The sequence below is a fragment of the Ornithorhynchus anatinus genome, chromosome 2 (assembly GCF_004115215.2).
Source record: "Ornithorhynchus anatinus isolate Pmale09 chromosome 2, mOrnAna1.pri.v4, whole genome shotgun sequence".
Lineage (NCBI taxonomy): Eukaryota > Metazoa > Chordata > Mammalia > Monotremata > Ornithorhynchidae > Ornithorhynchus > Ornithorhynchus anatinus.
In genome coordinates, this window is record NC_041729.1 from 55,546,810 (window position 1) to 55,569,760 (window position 22,951).

General features: G+C 48.9%; 1 protein-coding gene across 1 annotated transcript in view; it reads right to left on the reverse strand.

Moving 5' to 3' along the window:
• Positions 1–22,951, reverse strand: part of LOC103170737 — a 124,232-nt gene that overhangs the window by 92,867 nt on the left and 8,414 nt on the right. The window contains exons 5-11 of the mRNA XM_029051572.2: positions 21,954–22,119; positions 20,927–21,064; positions 17,810–17,996; positions 16,403–16,530; positions 8,215–8,318; positions 4,841–5,006; positions 262–444 (exon numbers count right to left, since the gene is read on the reverse strand). Of these exons, the coding sequence (XP_028907405.1) occupies positions 262–444; positions 4,841–5,006; positions 8,215–8,318; positions 16,403–16,530; positions 17,810–17,996; positions 20,927–21,064; positions 21,954–22,119 (1,072 nt within the window). The remainder of the gene's footprint in view (positions 1–261; positions 445–4,840; positions 5,007–8,214; positions 8,319–16,402; positions 16,531–17,809; positions 17,997–20,926; positions 21,065–21,953; positions 22,120–22,951) is intronic.

Below are 22,951 nucleotides of genomic sequence, written 5' to 3' on the forward strand. Positions count from 1 at the left end.
AGTACCGTTTTAAATAAAAGAGCCCTGGCTAGTCCTTCTGCAGGTAAATCTCTCAAGCAAGCTAGGCAGAAGGAGGCGCAGGCAGAGGATGAGAAGAGGCTGGGCGGAGAGGGACAGGAAGACTAGCACCAGTATGGGTGAGATGAGAGAAATCAAATCCCTTAGGTTTCAGGGCCACCTTACTGCAGTCCCTCCTCGGTCCCTCCAGCCCCCCACCCATTCTTCCACCCCACCCCCACCCCAGACCTCCGAAGCCCTTACCTGGCTGATTTCCTCAGGCTTCTGGGCAGTGCAGTTCCTTCCCAAAGCTGCTTCCAGGACGCGAATAGCTGCACTCACGGCAGGAAGGTCCTCACACCCCTCGTTTACCGTGCAGAGGTTGTGCACCAGGGCAGTGACCCCCAGAAAGGCAGCCGCACCGGCTTCCGGGGCCTGGAGCAGAGGCTGGAGGTACCACACCCGTGGGTCAGACGCTGGCAGAGCCACCCAGGGGACCGGGCCCGCAGCGGTCGGCTCAGCTCCCAAATGGCTAAACGCAAAGGTGGAAGGGGCGTCTGGGAAGATCCCAAACGCGGGGCCTTGTCTCCCAGCTCGGGCCAGCACCCCTCCTGGTCACGGCTCAGCACGGCCCCCTACCCCTCGGCATTCCCAACCCCACACTCAAGGGATCCAAGAGCCCCCCCCGGAGCAGAGGGAAGCTTAGATATGATGCTTGCTCAGGAGGACCTGGAACCAAGGAGACGAAGGGGATGTGTGCCCATTCAGGCTTTGGAGAATCGGAACCAAAAGCCCAGTGCAGACTCCGGGGTCTCTCTCAGCCTCGAGATGAAGGGGTGGCTGAATGCATCAGAGGGAGGGAAAAGACCCATCCACCAGGTGTTGGTGCTTCTGAGGTGAAGAAGGTGGGAAGCCAGGGACAGCTCCGAGAAAAGTAGCGTTAAGTCTAACGATGAGCCCATTGGAAGCGCACCAGCACATCTTCTCTGGTGGGTCACCTGCCAGGATCATTGTCCAATAAACCTGCAGTTCGCCATCGGTCTCTTGCAGTGCAGGCTTCAGACAGGAACAGGGAAACTGCTGAAAAAGTCAGAATGCTCTCCCCTTGGAAGCAGTATTCCCTCATTCCAGATTGCTGGGAGAGAGGGGCCTAAATCCCCAAGATTTGGGGTGTGATTTTCCATTCCTGAGGGGGATGCCGGGGGGTCAAGGTCTGCGGATTGAGTGTTCAAGGGCTGTATCCCAAATCAACCCAGTTAGAAGTCAGCGCTAGGAGGTCTCTATACTGTGGCTGGGTTCTCCGGCAACTCCTGCCCTTACTGGCTTGGACTTTGGGGACTGGAAACCCAGAGCCAAAGCTCTTCAAACTTCCCATTTCCGCTTTAACTGGAGGTAGGAAGCAGCAGCTCCCTTCTCAGTATCCTGGCCCTGCTGCCCAGCAGATTAGCTGCCAACCGCGAATGGTGCCAGCGGAGAGAGAGAGAGAGAGAGGAGGAGATTCACCAATGGCTGAGAGGGCAGAGCTGTGATGGACATCTTAGAAAAGCGTTTCTGTTTCACTTGGATTGGTTGTGGAAAAAAGTGGGAATCCAAACTTTGATCGAATCCAGACTGTTCCGGACAAGCTGCAAGTCAGGAGCTGAGTAAAGGAAGGGGATCCATTGTAGAGCAGGCCCAGAGAGGACGCTCAAAAATTTCAGGTAATAATAATAATGATGTTGATGGAATTTGTTAAGCACTTACTATGTGTCAAGCACGGTTCTAAGTGCTGGGGTAGATACAAGCTAATCAGGTTGGTCACAGTCCCTGTCCCACATGGGGCTGACGTCTTGTTGGCATGGCACAGTGGATAGAGTCCGGGCCTGGGAGTCAGAAGGTCATGGATTCTAATCCCGGTTCTGCCATTTGTCTGCTCTGTGACCGTGGGCAAGTCACTTCACTTCTCAAAGCCTCAGTTACCAAATCTGTAAAATGGGGATCGGGACTGGTCGCCCCACATGGGAGAGGGAGTCTGTCCAACTCAATTTGCTTCCATCCATCCCAGCGCTTAGTACAGTGCCTGGCACTTAATACCAAAATAAAAATAATAACAACGTAGTATTATTATAATCAATCCCCATTTTACAGATGAGGGGCTGGGAGCAGAGGAGTACAAAGGGTGAAAGTCAGAGTGGCACTAAAGGAAGAGGGAGAAGAGGAAAGATGGGCTTAGTCAGGGAAGGCCTCAGGGAGGAGATGCGCCTTCAGTGAGAATTTGAAGAGGGGGAGAATAGTACAGGGTACTTAATAGATGCCAGAGTTATTAAGAGAGCGGGGAGAGAGAGAGACAAGTGAGAGAGGAGGAGACTGAACATTGGAAGACCTGCAGTGAATGGGAAACGCACCCTCTGTCCCAGAGCTTCCAGATCCCTAGGCAGCATGTCCTGGTGTTTCTGGTATCTCTACTGGTTGTGAGCTCTTTGGGGTGTCGACCCAAGCTCCAGGGTCTCCAGGGGTACACCACCCTTGGCCCTCAGAAACGGGACAGTGTCGAAAGCTCAATTACTAGCAGACAAGGGGGTCTGTCCCTGCACCTTCACATTGTCACTCTCAGCCTTTGACTCTGCCGGGAAAATGCTCTGTGGCTGACACTCACTCTGTCCTGTAATTCCTAACTTTGGGCAGCTGCTTCCCACAGACTTCCCCCTTCCCCTGCACCCAGAGCTGTAAAAAAAAAAAAAAAATCAGAAGAGAGCGGGTCAGTGGTCTGGCTTCTCTTATTTATTTATATTAATGCCTGTCTCCCCCTTTAGACTGTGCGCTTGGAGTGGGCAGGAATGTGTGTGTTTGTTGTTATACTGTACTCTCCCGAGTGCTTAGTACAGTGCTCTGCACACAGTAAGCACCTGGTAAATGCAACTGAATGAAAGAATGGCCCAATGACAAGTTTCATTTCTCAAGACAGCTACTTTCACCGGTTGGCTTGCTGTGGGCAGGGGATGTGTCTGTTATATTGTTAGATTGTACTCTCCCCACAGTAATCGCTCAATAAATATGACTGACTCCTGGTATCTGAGCCCCGCATTTATTTATATTAATGTCAGTTTCCCTCCTTAGACCGTAAGCTCACTGTGGGCAGGGAATGTGTCCGTTCATCGCTGTCCCCCGGCGCTTAATACAGTGCCGTGCACATAGCAAACGCTCAATAAATGTGATTGCTGCAGCCTCTCGGTTGGCATCTGTCACTGCTATCAGCCCCTCCCTCAGGCCACGGGACATCAGCCCGGGCACATCTTCGAATCCCAGGTGCCTGTCCGTGTAGAGCCGCAGCTTGGGCGGAAATCAAACGCTGCGTGTAGGTCCTTTGGTCTGGCCCAGGCAAGAAAAAACGTGGCCTAGTGGATGGAGCACAGGTCCGGGAATCAGAAAGTCATGGTTCTATACCCGGCTCTGCCACTTTGTCTGCTGCGTGACCTTTGGCAAGTCACTTCACTTCTCTGGGCCTCAGTTACCTCATCTGTAAAACGGGGATTGAGACTGTGAGCCCCTCATGGGACAGGGACCGCGTCCTACCCGATTTGCTTGTATCCTCCCCAGGGCTCAGTACAGTGCCTGGCACATAGTAAGTGTTTAACAAATACCATTATTATCATTGTTATTATTATTAATCATGGCCCAGCCCAGGGAACAGGCAACAAATTTGGCTGTCTCTGTCTCCTGCTGTGGACTCCTTTTAATGAAATTTGTTCCTTGATCTTGAACTCTATTAGATTTCCTTCCTTCGCGGGAAGTCAGGGAGGAGGGAATATGCTGGGTTAAGTATAACTTTTAAGAGGGAGGAAGCTCCAAGGTTAGTATAAGTTTTAAGAGGGAGGAAGCTCCAAGGGAGACAGAGGAAGTAAAAGAACAGGGCACAAAGCAACAGGTATGACTCATTTTTCTACAGTTGCTATCTTATAAACTCTTTGTTGTTAAATGAGAAGCAGCGTGGCTCAGTGGAAAGAGCCCGGGCCTGGGAGTCAGAGGTCATGCGTTCGAATCTCGGCTCTGCCACTTGTCAGCTGTGTGACTTTGGGCAGGTCACTTCACTTCTCTGGGCCTCAGTTCCCTCATCTGGAAAATGGGGATGAAGGCTGGGAGCCCCACGTGGGACAACCTTATCACCTTGTATCCTCCAGTGCTTAGAACAGTGCTTTGCCAATAGTAAGTGCTTACAAACACCAGCATTATTATTATTAAATGAAACGTGCAGTGGCTGATCTGATTATTAGTGAACAGCTTTCATTTCTCCACTGGATTTACTAACTCCTTTTCCCTCCCATCTCTCTTAATCCTGGCCAGGTCCTTCATTGAGACGATCCCTGCTTTTCACAGGCTTGTTACATGAAACTTAGATGAGAAGCAAAGTGGCCTAGGGGATAGAGCACAGGCCCGGGAGCCAGAGGACCTGATTTCTAATTCCGGCCGCACCCCTTATTTGCTGTGTGATCTCGGGCAAGTTACTTCATTTCCCTATGCCTCAGTTACCTCCCCTATCAAAGGGGGATTAAGTCGGTGACACCCACGTGAGACTGGGAATGGGTCCAATCCGACTGACCCCAGCGCTCAGTACAGTGTCTGGCACATAGTAAGCGCTTAACAAATACCATTTAAAAAGAAAAAACAATTTATCAGGTGGGCAGGAGGCCCAGCAGACTCTACCAGGAAAACTCATTTCTGGGGCTCACAGAAAAGGCTCTTGGATTAGGGGAGGGCGAAGCAAATCCACGACTTCAACTCGAGCTCAAAGGAAGAGGAGCCGGCCCCTCGCGAGGTGAGCAGGGAAGCTGTGACCCGAGAGAGAACGTGGGGGGTCCACACTCACCAACGCCAAATCAACCATGCCAGCTGTGGGCTCCGGAATGAAGGCCAGAGACCAAAGGAATGACTCCGCCTCTTCGGCCTCCACTTCTCTAGAGCTGACGAGCTCCTTCATGAGGGCAACACAGGCCTCGGTTCCACAGGAGGGCAGGGCGTCCACCAGGGGCTGCCTGAGACGAGGAGACGGGAAGCGGAGAGGGAAGATGATCGCGACGGGCAGTGACCCTCCGGGAGTCCTCAGAGCCGCAGGAAGCAGTTTCCCAAGAGTACACTTTCCCCCTAATCCGAAGTTCTGTTGAAGGCGCAACTCCTCCAAGAGGCTTTCCCAGACTAAGCCCACTTTTCCTCATCTCCCACTCCCTTCTGCATCGCCCTGCCTTGCTTCCTTTGCTCTTCCATCCCACCCAGCTCCACAGCTCTTAAGTATATATCTGTAATTTTACTTCATTGTATCGATGCCTGTTTATTTGTATGGATGTCTGTCTCCACCCCCCCCAACCCCCGCCACCCAACCCCGAGACTGTGAGCTCCTTGTCTGCAGGAATTGTCATTGTTTATTGTGTTGTACTTTCCCAAGCGTTTAGTACAGTGGTCTGCACATAGTAAGCACTTAATAAATATGATTGAATGAAAAGTGAGACCGAAGGGGAAGAGCTCTGTGACATCAAAAGCCTGGCTGTTAACTTGCGTTCAAATACATGACTTCTACATCTGGGTAAACAGTTTGGGCTTTTTTTAAAAAAAAATAAAAAATGGTATTGATTGATTATTTAAGTGCTCATTAGGTGCCAGTTTGGAGTAGAAACAAGCTAATTAGGATATATCTGTGCTACTTGGGCCTCACAGTTTTAATCCTCATTTTACCTATGGGGTAACTGAAATGCAGAGAAGTGAGGTGACTTGCCCAAGGCCACACAGCAGACAAGTGGTGGAGCTGGGATTGGAACTCAGGTCCTTTGACTCACAGGCCCTTTGATCCACTAGGCCATGCTGAGGTTAGGTTTTAGCCCTGCTGAGAGAACAAGTGGAGAGGCTTCACCCATGTCTCTCAGTGGGGGAAATGAATGCAGAAAGGCACTCCATCTCCCTGGGCCTCAGTTTCCTCACCTATAGAACAGGGATAAGGTTTCTGCTCTCCCCACCTCTTAGACTGTGAACCTTGGGTGGGAGAGGGCCTGTATCCAATATAACGGTCTTGTACCTCCTCCAGGGTTCAGGCTTGTAGTAAGCGCTTAAATACCATTTTTTATAAAGAGGGAGGGAAAAAAAAAGAAATCCAGGTTCCGGAGCCTGCCACAGAAAGGGACTGGGGGCTCGTGGGGAGGGGGACAACCTTTCTTCAGCACCTCCCATACAGAACAAAGGCAGGGGCTGGTTGGAGGCCTCGACTCTTCAGCCCCAGTAAATGTCAATCAAGAGCCATTCTTCCAAAGAAGCAGAGAGGAACAGATGCTTCTTTGTCTGCTCACGCAAGCCAAGAGTCTGGGCTGTCAGAGGGATTTCCTGAGAAGGTCTGGGTCCCTGGAAACCTGATCCTGGGTGGGAATCCGCAGGGCAAGAGGCCCAGGGGACAGGGTTGGGGTCTCGCCAAAGGGAATAAGTTGAGCTCGCCTATGTAGGGATCAGCTCAGGGGAGGCTACACACACGGCTGACCCGCCCACCGGCTCCATCAGTTTGGACGGCTGAGCTTCATCCCAGACGCAATGGGAACTGCTGGTCCTAGTGAGATTGGCCGGACCGTAAAATGCTCCCAGCAAGACCAGGGGCTAGGGGAAAACAGTAAGAGAAAACTCCCAACTCTCCAGAGTGCCATCAACCCAAACAAGTTAGATTTATTGAGCGCTTATTGCGTGCAGGGCACAATACTAAGTGTTTGGGAGAGTACGATATAACGGAATTGGTAGAAAGGATCCCAGCCTACAACAAGCTCAGCAAAGCTTCTGGGATCCTTCCCATTTCTACCTCCTCTAGAGCTTCTGGCCTCTTTACTTCTCCATCTCATATGTTTACTAGAGTGCTCTGCTCACCAAGAATACCACTGATGGCTAGACTGACCACAGATACAATCCAGCGGGTGGCCTGAGTTCAAGTTGGTGCCTGCCTAGCATGATCAGAACCCTTGGTCATCCCTCCCCGACCCCACACCTCCCCAGCTAAATATTGCACCCACGGGGATCTAAATACCATTTCCAATTCTGAGTCCCGATCTGAAAGCACAAGAATGACTTTGACGGGTTCTGTCCCAGGAACGTTCAATTCTGTGGCAGCATAGCCTGAGCTCATGGGAAATACATTGGAGTGCCACACCCCCTCAGTTCTCATTCCTAGTAGTTGTCCCATAAAGCATATTAATGTCCAGCAAGCAAACCTCAGGCTGAGATGGCTCCGAGAGATAGGCAGGAAGACATTTGCTTTCCTTCCTTCCAGCACTCAAGCTCAGCATAGACTCACTGTGCGGCTCCGTGTTCAGTATTTGCTCCCGGAAATCTGGACAGCCCCCCTCTCTCCGTTCTTCTCTCCTCCTTCCCTCCTATGGCTGGTCTGGCATCCTTAGCCCTATCCCGCCTGGACCTCGGTTCTTTCGTTTCTCTCTTTTTCCTGCTTTTCTCCCTCTCAGTTGGCATGATTTGCTATACCTCACCCCTCATAGGCTGTAAACCCCACGCGGGACAGAGACCATACCTGAGCTACTTCTCTCGTATTTGCCCCAGCACTTAGGACACAGTAAATGCCTAATAAATACCATGACTGACTAAGCTGGAGGAGCGGCCAAGCTGATGGCCCTGCATCATCATCATCAATGGCATCTATCGAGCGTTTGCTATGTGCAGAGCACTCAGCACTTGGGAGAGTACCATACGGTAAAGATGGTAGTGGAGAGAGCCCGGGCCTGAGAGTCAAAGGATGTGGGTTTCTGCCACATGTCCGCTGTGTGACCTTGGGGAGGTCACTTCACTTCTCTGTGCTTCAGCTGCCTCATCTGTAAAATGGGGATTAAGACTGTGAGCCCCATGTGGGACGGGGACTGTATCCAACCTGATTACCTTGTATCTACCCCAGTGCTTAGAACAGTGCTTGGCACATAGTAAATGCTTAACGAATATCACAATTTTTACTATTATTAGACACATTCCCTGCCTACAGTGAGCTTACAGTCTAAAGGTGATGACACATATTAATATAAAAAAATTTATAATACATAATTTAAAGATATGTACATAAGCTTTATGGTGTTCAGGATGGGATGAATATCAGATGCCCAGAGGTCACAGATCCAAGTGCATCAGCGACGCAGAAAGAAGAGGGAGCCGAGGAAAAGCGGACTTAATCCGGGAAGGCCTCCAGCCCAGCTTCCCGCTCCCGGAAACTGGTCTTACCAATTGTTTCGGCACTTGAAGGACGAACTCCTCCACAAGCCCGTGAGCGCATCGGTGGCTAGGCCTCGGAGCTCAAATACCAGCACCATGAATAGGTCTGAGGTCTGGGGAATCAAGGAAGAGGAGGAGATTGAGTAAAACCAACACATCAGTCCTCACACAGTCAGCATCGATTTCTCCTTCCTGTTTTCAAAAACCTTTAAGCCCACCTACCTCGCACTCCGAGTGTGAAACCTCTGAAATGTTTTCACGTATTTTACTATTTTTTAGCGCTACTATGAATAGCAGTAGAAGCATTCTCCCAATTTCTTTCAGTCTTTATGCCTGCTACCTCTGACTCAGCTGAGCTAACCTGATTTGATCATCAAGTTTCGTCACACCCATGTCTTTCTAATATGGCCAGGAAAAGCTTGATCCCTTTATCGACCTTCCCCTATTTTCACGAATAAGAACAAAACACTAATTATGAGGAATTCCAATATTCGGGGGGAATCGGGGGGCTCTTGTCACTTATCAGGTCTGTTGGCAGTGGGACAGCACTTATTATCGGTTTCAGTCTGAGATTTCTCCCGTCAGTCTCTTGTTTCATTTGAAGATGTCTACTTTCTGTCCCTTGTTGATCCAGGACATTTCTCTGCAGCCAGGCTTCCAGAGAACTGCCAGTGGTGTGAGCTCTTTGTGGGCAGGGACTGTTTACTTTTGCACTGTACTTTCCCAAGCGCTTAGTACAGTGCTCTGCACATAGTAATCTCTTAATAAATACCATTGAACCAATGAATGACTGAGTCAAAGTCAAAATGAGCAATCTGGCCCGAAAGACACCGTGCAGTGGGCCTACCCATTCCCCAGGTCTCCTGTGACATACACCTCAAGGCCCAGAGAGCTGCATTTCTGCGTCTTGTCACTTTCCTCTGTCTTCTGTTCCAGGATAAGCTGCTTGAAGATCTCCCTGCCTGTTCCACCCCACTTCTGCGAATGAAGCCTTAGATGCAGAAGACTTTCACTCAATATGATTCAAGGGGAGACCAGGCTTCGTTCTCTCCCTGGTCAGCTGAGGATGCCCAATCCAGCAGGTTGTATTTCCTAAAAAAAGCCCCAGGGTCACGATTTTTATTCTTGACACTTTCTGGGTCTGCGATTTTTTCTTTTTAATTTACGGATTCCCTTCTCTCTCTAACATGCTTTCTTCCTCTGCTCTTTCTCTCTCTCAACTCCAGGCAGCTCTAGAAGGCACCCCTATACTTCATTATCATCAATGAGTAACAATATTTGAGCTTACTATGTACTAGACACTGTACTTAGCCCTGGGGTAAATACAGGTTACTCAGGCTAGACGGTCCCTGTCCCACGTTGGGGCCCACAGTCTTAATCTCCATTTTAGAGATGAGGAGAGTGAGGCAGAGAAAAGTAAAGTAACTTGCCCAAGGTCACACAGCAGACAAGTGGTAGAGCTGGGATTAGAACCCAGGTCCCTCTGACTCTCAGGCCTGTGCTCCATCCACAAGGCCACTCTGCTGCTCTTCATTTACCAGCCTTGGAATAATCTCTGCAGGCACTTCCCTAGTCCCCAGTGTTAATAATGTGGGTATTTGTTAAGCGCTTACTATGTGCAGAGCACTGTTCTAAGCACTGGGGGAGATACAGGGTAATCAGGTTGTCATACGTGGGGCTCACAGTTAATCCCCATTTGACAGATGAGGTCACTGAGGCACAGAGAAGTGAAGTGACTTGCCCACAGTCACACAGCTGCCAAGTGGCAGAGCCGGCATTCGAACCCGTGACCTCGGACTCCCAAGCCCGGGCTCTTTCCACTGTTCTCGATGGCAGATGGTACCTGAGCGTCAGGGTCTCCCAGGTGGTGCCTTTCCACTTCCTAAAGGTCTCTTTTCCAACATCACCTCATAGCATGGAACCAAAACACTTCCATCACCTTGCCCTGCCAAATCATCTTTCCCTAGTGTCCCTCCCAACCCTCTGCTTCCTAGCAACCTCTGTGCTAAGAGAGCTCGGAAGGAAGAAAAATGCTGGCTACCCAAAGTATTTTCCCCTGGCAGGGGTGGCAGTGAGAGCAGCCAGCTCCTTCCTGGCAGCGGGTAGAAAGACGAGCTGGAAGAATGAAACGGATGGCTGGAAATCCCGGGTCATGCCAGGGATTGATGACTGAAGATGTCGATTCGAAGAGGCCAATTTGTTGGCCCTGTGGTTGTTTTGTTGAAGGTTCCTCTTATTTCAGGGCCTTGAGCTTCTTGACAGCCATCAGGGCAAAACAGTTCGCACCCAACTCCAGAATGGCTCATGCAGACAGAGCTGGGAAACGCCACACTTTCTCCCTTCCTTTTCATATGCTAATTGATCGGTCCCTGGCAGTGGGTGGTCAAGTGGCTTTCAGACTTTTTTTTCCTCTTCCTTTGACACCTCCCCCACTCGCCTACGAGAACCTGAAAACCAACTACAAAACTGGGTATAGAGACTATTCGTGAGTTAGAGCCCTGCTCTGATGAAAACTAGGAAAAAAAAAAAACCCAACAATATGACCATTGTGGGATTTGGTATACAGCAATTTGTTTTCATCCTCGCCTCATCCTTCTGTATTTTGTAAACTTCAATTCTGCCCCTTTCAGCCTTTCCTTTCTCCAGGCTGAAGAGTCTGAATTTATTTTTGTTTATCTTGCTCTATTCTGATAATTGTTAGTTCTTCTTCAAGACTTTCCAACCTCTTGTTTTAGCCTTCCTAAAACCCAGTGACTAGAAGGAGTCACAGTTTGCTGGGGGGAGCCAAACTGAGCTTTTTACTTTTGATTCTCTTCCTTTTGGAATTTGCAGAAGTTAGTATGGGTTGAAATGTTTGCCTACTTAATAGAGAATGTGATTTGGATATAGACTGCCATAAAAAAGGATAAATTTGTTGGGGAGGCGGTGGTTAGGCATGAAATCCCAGAAATGTTACCAAAGTGGTAACTGACTTATGACAGTCCATCGTATTTGAGCGCTTACTGTCTCTCATTCAACCCATCACTAAACCTTAATAATAATGTTGGTATTTGTTAAGCGCTTACTATGTGCAGAGCACTGTTCTAAGCGCTGGGGGAGACACGGGGGAATCGGGTTGTCCCACATGGGGCTCACAATCTTAACCCCCATTTTACAGATGAGGTAACTGAGGCCCAGAGAAGTTAAGTGACTTGCCCACGGTCACACAGCTGACAAGTGAACCTTGTCAGTCCCACCTTCACAACAATGCTAAAATCTCTCTTTTCCACTCCATCTAAATGGCTACCAGGTTCATACCATCCCATCCCACCTGGATTACTGCATCAGCTTCCTTGCTGACCTCCCAGTTTCTGTCTCTCCTCGCTGCAGTCCACATTTCACTCTGTTGCCTTGATCATTTTTCTACAAAAATGCTCAGGATATGTTTTCCCACTCCTCAAAAAGGCTCCAGTGGTTGCCCATCCAGCTCCACAGCAAACAAAAACTCCTCACCATTGACTTTAAAGCACTCAACCACCTTGCCCCCTCCTACCTCACCTCGCTACGCTCCTCCTACAAACCAGCCCACACACTTCACTCCTGCAATGCTAACCTTCTCACTGGGCCTCAATCCCATCTATCTCGCTGCCGACCCCTTGCCCAAGTCGTGCTTCCGGCCTGGAATGTCCTCCCTCCTCAAATCCGATAGACAATTACTCTCCCCTCCTTCAAAGCCTTATTGAAGGCACATCTCCTCCAGGAGGCCTTCCCTAACTAGGCCCCCCTTTCCTCTTCTCCCGCTCCCTTCTGCGTCGCCCTGATTCGCCTCTTTGCTCTTCCCCAGCTCCCAACCCCACAGCACTTATGTACATATCTGTAATTTATTTATATTATTGTCTGTCCGCCTCACCGTAACTGTAAACTCATTGTGGGCGGCGAATGTGTCTGTTGTACTCTGCCAAGCGCTCAGTACTGTGCTCTGCACACAGTAAGTGCTCAATAGGTATGATTGAATATGTGCAGAGCACCGTACTAAGTCCTTGGAGAGTACAACAGTAAACAGACATATTCCCTGCCCACAATGAGCAGAGACTAGAGACTAGAGACTACAGGACAGCCATAATACATAGAAGTAGTAATGCTTTATTTTTTGTTATTATTTAGACTGAATTGTCGGTTTCTATAGTCAGGACTGAAAAGAGACAGAGGTGACAGCTCTCTTATTTTTGACTTTAAGATGCTCTTGTGGATAACCCAGAATTACTGGGGTATGAGGAAGGCATCATTTTCTCCTGACCCCAAAGCATGTAAGACCAAGGAACCCAGATGCCCTGCTCTGCTGAAAACTTGGGGGAAAAAAGATTTTCCACTATGACTGTTGTGAGATTTGGTATACCGCAATTTGTTTTTTATCTTAGTCTCATCCTTCATTATTTTGTAGACTTCAGTTCTGCCTCAGTCAGCCTTTCTTTTTCCAGGCTGAAGAGGGTGGGCAGCTTTCCTCAGGCAGTTTTCTGCCTCTAACTGCACTCAGTAAACACTTGCTAACTGATTGCCTGATCACTTAGTCTGCCCAGCCAGGTCGAGCTTCTACCCGGTGCCCCTCAACTCCCTCCACCTCCTGGACAACCTGACCAGGCCTGAGACCTCCTGTGGTGGCCTGATGTGGCTAGTCCCCTTCCTCTCCAGCCCAAATCCCTCTCCTTTGGGGATGAAACCGTTTGCCCCAAAACACTCACTCCGATAATCAGGAGACAGTCTTTCCTCTCCCTTCTCAATGCTCAGGCTAATTTCCCACTTGCTCCCTTAATGGTCCATTAGGTATTCCCAATCTCCATTAGAATGCCATCCATCCTGAGGAGTGGGAGATCCAAAGAAAAGACTTTGTGGGAGCAGAGTTGCCTCCCCCCAGCCCACACACCCCTCGTCTTGCGGCCCCTTACAGAGCTTCCCCCCTTACTCAATTGGGGACTTGTTTCTCAGCTGAAAAGCCAAATCTCTTCACCTCCCTCCTACGAGGCCAAAAGAGTCTGTCCCCTTGGCAACACCAAAACCTTCCCCAAACTCCCTCGAGTCACCAGCTCTCAACTGGGGGCTTGTTGTCTCATCGACTGGGACCTAGCGGGGAATTTTAGAAGCAGTCAACAAGCTCAGGGAGCCCAGCCTGGTGACCTGGACAATGAGGATAATTCATTTCTCCTTCTGTTCAGTGAACGCAAGACAAACACCCTGCTTACCAAGCAAACACCCTGATTCTCGGGGGGAAGTAGGACCCCTCAATTTTTTTAAATGGTATTTGTGCCGGGCACTGCACTAAGCACTCAAGTAGATACAAGCTGATCAGGTTGGACACAGTCCTTGTCCCATGTGGGTCTCACAGTCTTGATCTCTATTTTACGGATGGGGAACTGAGGCACAGAGAAGTTAAGTGAGTTGTCCAAGGACACACAGCAGTCAAGTGGAGGAGCTGGGATTAGAACCCAGGTCCTTCTGATTTACTCATTGCTAACTCACTATTTTTCAACTCTCATGTTCAATCTAGTGCTGCCTCCTGGTTCTTCCTACATTTCCCAGACACGCCCTATACTCTCCACCAAACTGCCATCCTCTGACCTTAGCACACTAGTCATACTGCGGCTAGACTGTTCTCTTTGCCACCAATTTCTCAGCACTCCAATCTACTGCATGCTGCTGCCCAGATTGTATTTTTCAAGTGTAGCTCAGCACACATCTCTCCACTCTTCAAATGCCTTACTGGCTTCCCATTTCTTTCCCCTTCAAGCAAAAATGCAAAAAACTGCCTTCAAGGCTCTCTACCAACTTGGCTCATCTCAACAATCAGCTCTCTGGCTCCTTCTCTACATTCCTTCCAAGTGAACCTTCTAACTGTACTTTGTTCTTGGCTCTCCTGACTACCCCCAACCCTCACACACAACCCCCCCCCCCACACCCCTGATCCCACGCTTCTCCTGGCCCAAGATTCCTTTCCTCCTCTAAATCTGACAGACCACAGCTCTCCCCTGATTCAGAGCCCTTCTAAAATTCCAACTCCAACGTCCAACTCCTGAGTCTATCAGTCCCTCCATCATTGAGTTCATTTTTCCCCACCCTCAGCCCTCGCAAATGCAGGTACTTGTATGATCAGCTATACAGTCCATCATTTACTCTGATTACTGTACTTGTTCATATTTTTACGTCTGTCTTCTCCATTAAAGTAGTGGCTCACCATGTTCCTTTTGTGCTTTCCCAAGCGCTTAGTAAAATGTGTTTCACCTAGTGGATGCTCACTACCATTAATCAATCAATGGTGTTTATTGAGTGCTTGCTTTGTGCAGAACACTCTTCTAAGCACTTAGGAGAGTACAAAACCAGAGAATTAGCAGACATTGCCTGCCCATAATGAGCTTACCATTTCTACTACTATGACCCACCAAAGCTGATGATGTTCTTAGGTTCTGATCTGCTCTGCCCCAGCAGCCTGACACCCTCCGCTTACGCCTGTAGGAGAGGAAATGGAATATACCTCGGAAAAGGGGCCAACTGGGTAACATGTGAAAGGACTTTCTGGCAGTGAGGATTTAAAGACGAGTAAATGGTGGAAGATTAGGGGAACATCTCTCTAGAAGACTGTACCTAGGATAAAAAAGCCCAAAATCTAGGCTAGAAATGGTCCGTTCTGGGAACCTAGGATTCCTGAAGCGAAATCATCGGCACAATCAGAGTTGCTGAACTGTTAGTTCGGTTAGTTAACGAATATCATTATTATTATTATTATTATTACTCTCCTAAGTGCTTAGAAGAACGTTTTGCACAAGGTAACTGTTAGTCCCAGACCAGCTTGAACGAATCCCAGCTCCACCACTTGACTGCTGTGTGACCCTGGGTAAGTCACTTAACTTCTCTGAGCCTCAGTTACCTCTTCTGTAAAATGGGGATTAAGGCTGTGAGTCCCACGTGGGACAGGGACTGTGTCCAAGCTGGTGAATTTCTACCTACCCCAGTGCTTAGTACAGTGCCTGGCACATAGTAAATGCTCAACGATTACCTTTTTTTTTTAATGGGCAAATTTTCCTCCTCCATAACAACCACCCAGCCATCCCCCTGGGACTGTCCTGCAGACTGTCCTCAACGGGACAAGAAAAATCTAAGGACTTGTCAAGGAGCGTCATGAGAACACAGTCTGGAAGATGGAGGCGATCCTTCCTGGGCTCCCAGGTGATGGACCCAAAATACTTCCTCCACATCTCTACCTCCCGCTACCATTTGTGCTGCCTCAGACCAAGGGAGAGAGATTATTTTCCAGCATTGTTGCCCAGATTACCACCTGACTGACAATATCAAATATCCACATCTACAGTGTTTTGTCAAATGTACCCTTTAAAACTAGATCAACCTGATGCCGATAGCTCACTTCTAATCAGTGCTTTTTATTGAGTGCTTACTACTTGCCCTGTACAAACCATGTGGGGGAGTACAATACAGGAAAGTCTACTTTATCAGCTTCTTTCCTGACCTCTCTGCCTCCCGTCTCTCTCCGCTCCAGTCCATACTTCACGCAGCTGCCTGGGTCATTTTTCCATAAGAACATTTAGTCCATGTTTCTCCACTCCTCAAGAACCTCCAGTGGGTGCACAATTATCTCCACATCCAATAGAAACTTCTTACCATCACCTTTAAAACACTAAATTACCTTACCTCCTCCTACCTCACCTTGCTGCTCTCCTACTACAAACCAGCCCAGTCTAAAGAAGGATGATAAGGGCCTGGACAGTAAAAGCTTAATGGGGAAGGTGAGCTGATAGCCAAAGGGCTGGCATTTTGTATTTTCATTTAAGAAATGCATACAGCGGTGACTCTGGGGCTCGGCCATGTATCTCAGATTCAATTTCAGGTAAGATCACCTTCTGCTTCCTGTATTCTCCCTCTGGGTTTAATCAGAGGGGAATGTAGGCCACTTGTTTTCTCAGGACCTTCCCCTTCCTTGTGTTGGGGACAGGTTATTTTCTAGCCAATCCTTGGTTTCTCTTGCCCTTGGGGTCAAGGGTCAGAAAAACAGGCTTTAACCTACCTAGGACAACTCGACCGTTACAGGACTCAGCCTTTCATCCTCAAGGATTGGACAGCACCATGGCATTTCTCCTCCCACCTCTCTCTGAGAGGTCCCCAAATTTCCTCCACCCTACCCCAGCCAGCCGGGCACAAATTAAACCCAACTCACCTCAAAACTGGCAGTCTGAGCCTGGCACAGCTTCCTCACTGTCTCGGCCACCTCAGCTGGCTCGGCTTTCACGGCCAACCCCTCTTGCTCGTACAGCAGATTGGTCGCATAAAGGTCTCCCGAGTCTCCTGAAGAAGCAAGAAGCATCAGCAGGGTGCAAGACCATCAGTAGGAATCAAGGCAGAGGAGCAAATCCTTAATGAGCATTCACTTCTGCATAATTAAGACCTTTTTTTTCCATTTCATTTCGGAACTAGTCTCCAGGTGTGAGGGGAAGCCCTCTGTGATTCTTCTGACTCTTCTTTCCCTTCCCAGGTGTGTATAATCTTGTCCCTTCCAACCCTCATCAGGTGTGTGAAACTCCTATCCACCCATCACTTCCTGGTGCATAAGCAAGGTGCAATTTCTCCATCCACCCTCCGTGGCATCTTTCCAACTAGAAATTCTGGACGTAGACAGTTACAGGGACCTCTAGACCAACCAGGCAGGATTACTATTGGATGATCCATTCACAGCTCTAGGGCAGGTGCCCAGAGGCCAAGCGAAGAGGGAAAGTTCCTTCCAATCTTCATTAAAACAAATTCTCCTCCAGCCAGAGTGGCTCCTTGGACTGCTCTCCTCTGCCCAGGAAGTTTTGGCAGGGAACCGGGAGTCTTACTCCTGACATCCCTCTCTCACCCATCTACCTCCATCAGTGAGAACCCAAAGCATCCTAGAAAAGTCATAGGAAAAAAAATAGCAAAGCTTGTATAATAAACTCACTTTAACAAACTCAAGGGACATTAGAAAAAAAATAATAGAATGAAACTGATCTGGCTTGAGCGAGAAAGACACCCCCACTTAAATATACTTTTAAAAATGTTTTTAATGGGGTTTGCTAAAAACAAGTTATTTTAAAAGACAAAGAGGCTTTTGCTGTGAAATGTTACATGTTAAAGGGTGCTTGTCTTGAATCATATTTGCTTATTTTGCCTATGAGCTCATAAGTATAATCTGGTAGTGGGTGTGTATTTTTAACTTAAATTCTGAACAGCGGGAACTGGGCAAATGTTTTGTTGACAGCATGTTTGGTGTGTTGGGTAGGGCTGCAGTGGAGCAAGAGAGACTCTCTTTATAGAGAGGAATGGGATGGTGGGTAGCAGGGTGTGGAAGAAAGGGAGATTTGATTCCAGGTTTTCTTCCAGTTCAGCTGGCCCTCATCTTGGTTACTCCATTTCCTCACTGTGGAAGAAGCAAGATGAGCATTCGCTAGTTCCCCGGGCTCTAAGCTCACCCCTATCAGAGACAGTCAGTTGTAGGCTCAGTGTCTTCCTATGTACACAAAAGTGTTCTAGGAGCCATTTTAATCACTCTCCTCCTCCTCCTTCCCAGCCTCCCCCCCCCCCGCCAAAATAAACCTTGCGTTACCTGCGCTGGGGGCGGCCTCAACTCCCATCCGCAGCAAGAAGAGCGTGGAACGGATCTGTGTCTGCACGCTGCTCCCCTTCCCAGAAAAGGGCAGCGCAGCCACGTGGGACTCCACACACGTGGTCTCTCCCAGCACTGCCGCCCGGAAGGTCTGACTGCAGGCCACCTGGGAGGCCAGGACAGGCTCCTGGGAGGAGGGGAAAATTTGTCAGAAATGTTCCGTGGTTCCAGCAAAACCCAGGAAATGCCACATTGCAGAAAGGGAGTGCTGACATGTAACTGGGACAGGGATCTCCACTAGTGTTTCTGTTTCCAGGCATGCTGTCTCTCTGGGTCCTTCCATTTTGTGTGTTGGGGTGCCTGGGGCTCCCTCCAACCAAAAGGGAGTCAAGAAACACAGAGAGAGGCCCCAGAAAATCATTTCTGGCAGGTGAGGGAAAGGAACCACGGGTCTCGTGGACTGGAATTTGGACCTACTTCTGATTTGGTCTGCCTCATTTCTTCTCATGTGATGTCACCTGTGCTGAGCTAGTATTACCACAGGCTGGAACAAGGTTCAGTCAGTAAACGTTGGTTGATCTGAGTTCTGGACGTTGATCTGAGTTCTGGATTTCAGCTAATGCAGAATGTTTCCTTTGGAGTTAAGGATTTAGAACAGGACCAATCATCCAAGACCAACATGAATTTTGTCTCTACATGATGGTATTTATGGAGCGCTTAGTGCAGAGCACTGTACGAAGCACTTGGGAGAGATAGGTGGTAGAAATGATCTCTCCCCTCAAGGAACTTACGGTCCAGTGTTGTGGGGCAGAAAAACATCAAAGTAAATTACAGGTAAGGAAAGCAACCTAGTTTAAGGATACGTACGTAAGTTCTGTAGGGTTTGGAGTTGGATGAAGGACCCAAGTGTTAAGACTTGGTGCCTGGATGAGGCAGTAGGGAAGGAATATAGGCTGGGAGGACGAGAGCTTAGCCTGGAAGCAGCACGGCCTACCGGATAAAGCAAGGGGCTGGGAATCAGAAGGGCCTGGATTCTAATTCCGGCTCTGCCACTTGTCTGCTCTGTGTGATCTTGAGCAAATTACTTCATTTCTTTGCATCTCAGTCCCCTCATCCGTAATATGGGGATTAAGGCTGTGAGTCCCATCTGGGCGGTGTCTGACCTAATTACCACGTACCTACCCCAGCACTTAGTATAGTGCCTGGCACACTGTAAATACTTAACTGATTCCTCAAAAAGAAAAAAAAGTAAGGCTTCCTGGGAGACACGTGATTTCATCAGGGCTTTGAAGATGGGGAGAGTGCTGGTCTGTTGGATATGTAGGGTGAGAAAGAACCAGGCAGGCGGGGGGATGAGGTGAAAATGAGGCACAAGGAGTAAATTGGTGTTGGAGGAGTGAAAGGTGCAGGTTTCATTGTGGTGGGAGAGGTGTGAGGATAGGTAGAAAGGAGATTTGCTCCCTTTGCTCTTTCCCCCTCTCCATCCCCATAGCACTTATGTACATATATATGTATACATATATAATTCTATTTATTTATTTTTATGCCTGTTTACTTGTATTAATGTCTGTCTCCCCGCATCTAGACTGTGAGCCTGTTGTGGGCAGGGGTTGTCTCTATTTTCTGTATTGCACTTTCCAAACACTTAGTACAGTGCTCTGCACATGGGAAGCGCTCAATAAATATGACCGAATGAATGAATGAAGGCGTGCGGTGATTGAGTCAGTCCCACTACTCTCAAAAATCCCTCCTTGGGCTGAGAAAACCACGGTGGTAGTGGAGGAACCAGTGAGGAGCCCAGAGTGGGTGGATTAGAATCAGAAAAAAGGAAAGCATCAACCAGTGAAGTCCCTCCCACTTACATGTCTGCCAGCAAACTACCATCCGCACTGATTTTTTGATGGGGAGCGCCACGGACCACGTATAATTCTCACCCATGTATCCTTTCTCAGCCCTCGATCCTGTGTTTTGCACTTAGTAGGTGCTTATCAAAGACAATTACTCCTGGTACCGATGACCCCAGAGGTGCACGGAGACCAGCACCGCTCCTGACTCGCGTGTGCAAACCCTCTGCACCACCGGGTCCCTTCAGGGTGCAGGGGACGACTGGATCGAGGACGAAGATAACGAGGGGGAAAGAGGAGGAGAGGCAGCGGTGAAGGAGGCAGGGTTGGGAAAGAGGAAGTGGCGTCACTACCGCAGTCCGTTCACACGGTGCCAACCGCGGTTCGGGGTAGGCGGTGTCAGGGAGGTGGGGAGTTGTCTTGCCAACTGACCATAATAATAATAATAATAATGTTGGTATTTGTTAAGCGCTTACTATGTGCCGAGCACTGTTCTAAGCGCTGGGGTAGACATAGGGGAATCAGGTTGTCCCACGTGGGGCTCACGGTCTTGATCCCCATTTTACAGATGAGGGAACTGAGGCACAGAGAAGTTAAGTGACTTGCCCACAGTCACACAGCCGACAAGTGGCAGAGCTGGGATTCGAACTCGTGAGCCCTGACTCCAAAGCCCATGCTCTTTCCACTGAGCCACGCTGCTTCTCCTTCAGCTGCTTCAGCTGCTTCTGCTTCAGCTGCTTGACCAAGCAGCTGGTGGTTTTTCCTGCCCTCCTGGGTTACCACCCAACAGAGCCAAGGCCGTCATCCCTTAGGGAAAGACGGTCAAACTGCAGTAAACAGGAAGGGATCACTTTGCAGCCCCTACAACCGCTGTGATAACCCAGGCTTACTGTGTGTTTATTTCATGTATGTAATAATGTTGGTATTTGTTAAGCGCTTACTATGTGCCGAGCACTGTTCTAAGCGCTGGGGTAGACACAAGGGAATCAGGTTGTCCCACGTGGGGCTCACAGTCTTAATCCCCATTTTACAGATGAGGTAACTGAGGCACCGAGAAGTTAAGTGACTTGCCCAAAGTCACACAGCTGACAAGTATGTGCCCATGTAATGCCTTTTTCTCACCCGCAATATGCTCGGTCCTTTGGTGCCCGGAGCCCCAGGTACCTCATCCCCTTTCCCACTCTAAAGAACAGAAAGAGTGGTCACTTTGATCATGCATCTCTGTTCAGGAAACTCTAAGAATTCTTGGTTGAGTCCACCACCCAACACTTACTGCCACTCCAGGAAGAGCCTCCGATCTCAGGGAAGTGACCCCAGTATGCCGGTGGGAACACTGGGCCAGGTTCTTTGTCTTCAGGAGCCAGGAGCCTTTCCTCTCGTACCTGGTGGGGCATTTTCCAAGGACATCTACCTATAGGCAAACCCACGGCCAGAACAGGCACACACAGAGTCACATCTCCAGAACTCCATTAGCCCTAAAGGGCAAAGCACTAGTTGGTTCCCAAATTCTCCCCAGAATGCCGACCCTGGAGTATAGCCGCCACCCTCGAATATTCCTGGGCTCTAATGTTCCTGCTTACCTCAGGCCCGTCCGCTTCCTGACTTCCTCCTGTGGGCCCAGATTACTGAGGAAAGGTACTTCCTGCTTCCTGTTGCTCTAATATCACTCCCTCACCATTAATACTTCATCAGTTACTCATTCATATTTATTGAGTGCTTACTGTGTGCAGAGCACTGTACTAAGAGCTTGAGAGAGTACAGTGTAAGAGTTGATAGATTCATTCAGTCGTATTTATTGAGTGCTTACTGTGTGCGGAACACTGTACTAAGCTCTGGGAAAATACAATTTGGCAACAGAGACAATCCCTAACCAACAAAGGGCTCACAGTCTAGAAGTGGGGCATGGGGGGAATATGTTCCCTGCCTACAACGAGCTTAGATTCTAGAGTCTAGAATCTACTCTTCATCTCTCTGAACCTCCATCTATCCTGTCCAGTCATAGTGCAGGGAGTTCCTGATACCTTACATTTCCTTTTTTCCCTTTTGCACTCAACTACCCACACTTTCTCTCTCTCACACACACACAAAACACCCCACCTCCCATCCCCACCCCCTTCCATATCTCCCTAGGTCCTTTCAACTTTACTCCCTCCCGGGCCTTAATTCCTGAACCAAAGTAAGGAAGTTGCCAAGTCATAAACATATGAAAATAAAACTCCCCTCTGCTCTCTGGGCCGAGGGCAGGACTGCGACGAGAGAGGGAGAGGAGAGCTGCCCGTCCTCTCCCCGGCCTCACTCACCTCCTCAATGGTCTCCGGGACGGTGGTGTTAGGGTGACTCTGCAGAAGGCTCAAGATGCCCCGTTTGATGTTGAGGACCCAGCGTGGCTCATCCCGCCGGGGGCAGATCATGGGGATCTTCCCATCATGGAATGCAAATAGCAGCGGAAATCTTCCCAAAGTCACCCTGTCACAAACCAAACAGAATCTAAGCTATCTCAGAGGGGAAGAGGGCACAGTTGGAGTCCCAGAGGGACCATGTGTAACTGAGGAGAAACTTATTTTCTGTTTTTCTGGCATCTAATTTCCCCAACACTTCTAAGTTTAGAGAAGCAGTGTGACTCAGTGGAAAGAGCCCAGACCTGGAAGTCAGGGGAATCTGTGTTCTAACCCCACTCCATCACTTGTCTGTTCTGTGGCCTCGGGCAAGTCATTTAACTTCTCTGTGACTCAGTTTCCTCACCTGTAAAATAGGTATTATATACCCCTTAGACCACGAGCTCCGTTGGGGGCAGAGTCAGTGTCGATCTGATTATATCGTACTTACCCCAGCACTTAGTAGAGTGCTAGGCACAAATAATAATAATGATGATGGTGTTTGTTAAGCACTTACCATGTATGAAGCACTTTTCTAAGCACTGGAGTAGATACAAGGTAATCAGATTGTCCCACAGGGGGCTCACAGTCTTAATCCCCATTTTACAGATGAGGTAACTGAGGCACAGAGAAGTTAATGGCTTGCCCAAAAGTCACAAGCTGACAAGCGGCGGAGCTGAGATTAGAACCCAAGACCTCTTACTCCCAAGCCCGGGCTCGTTTTAACACTAAGCCACATTAACAAATACCATCATTATTATTATTATGATTACTACTGTTATTTCTATTACTATTACCCCTTCCCATCTTCTATGTCTTCCTTGCCTTCCCCAACTCCCTAGGCCCTTTCCCATTTCTCCCTCTCAGGCTTTGATTCAGAAACCAAAAGAAGGAAGTCTCTGTGACCCTGAGACTATCCCCCA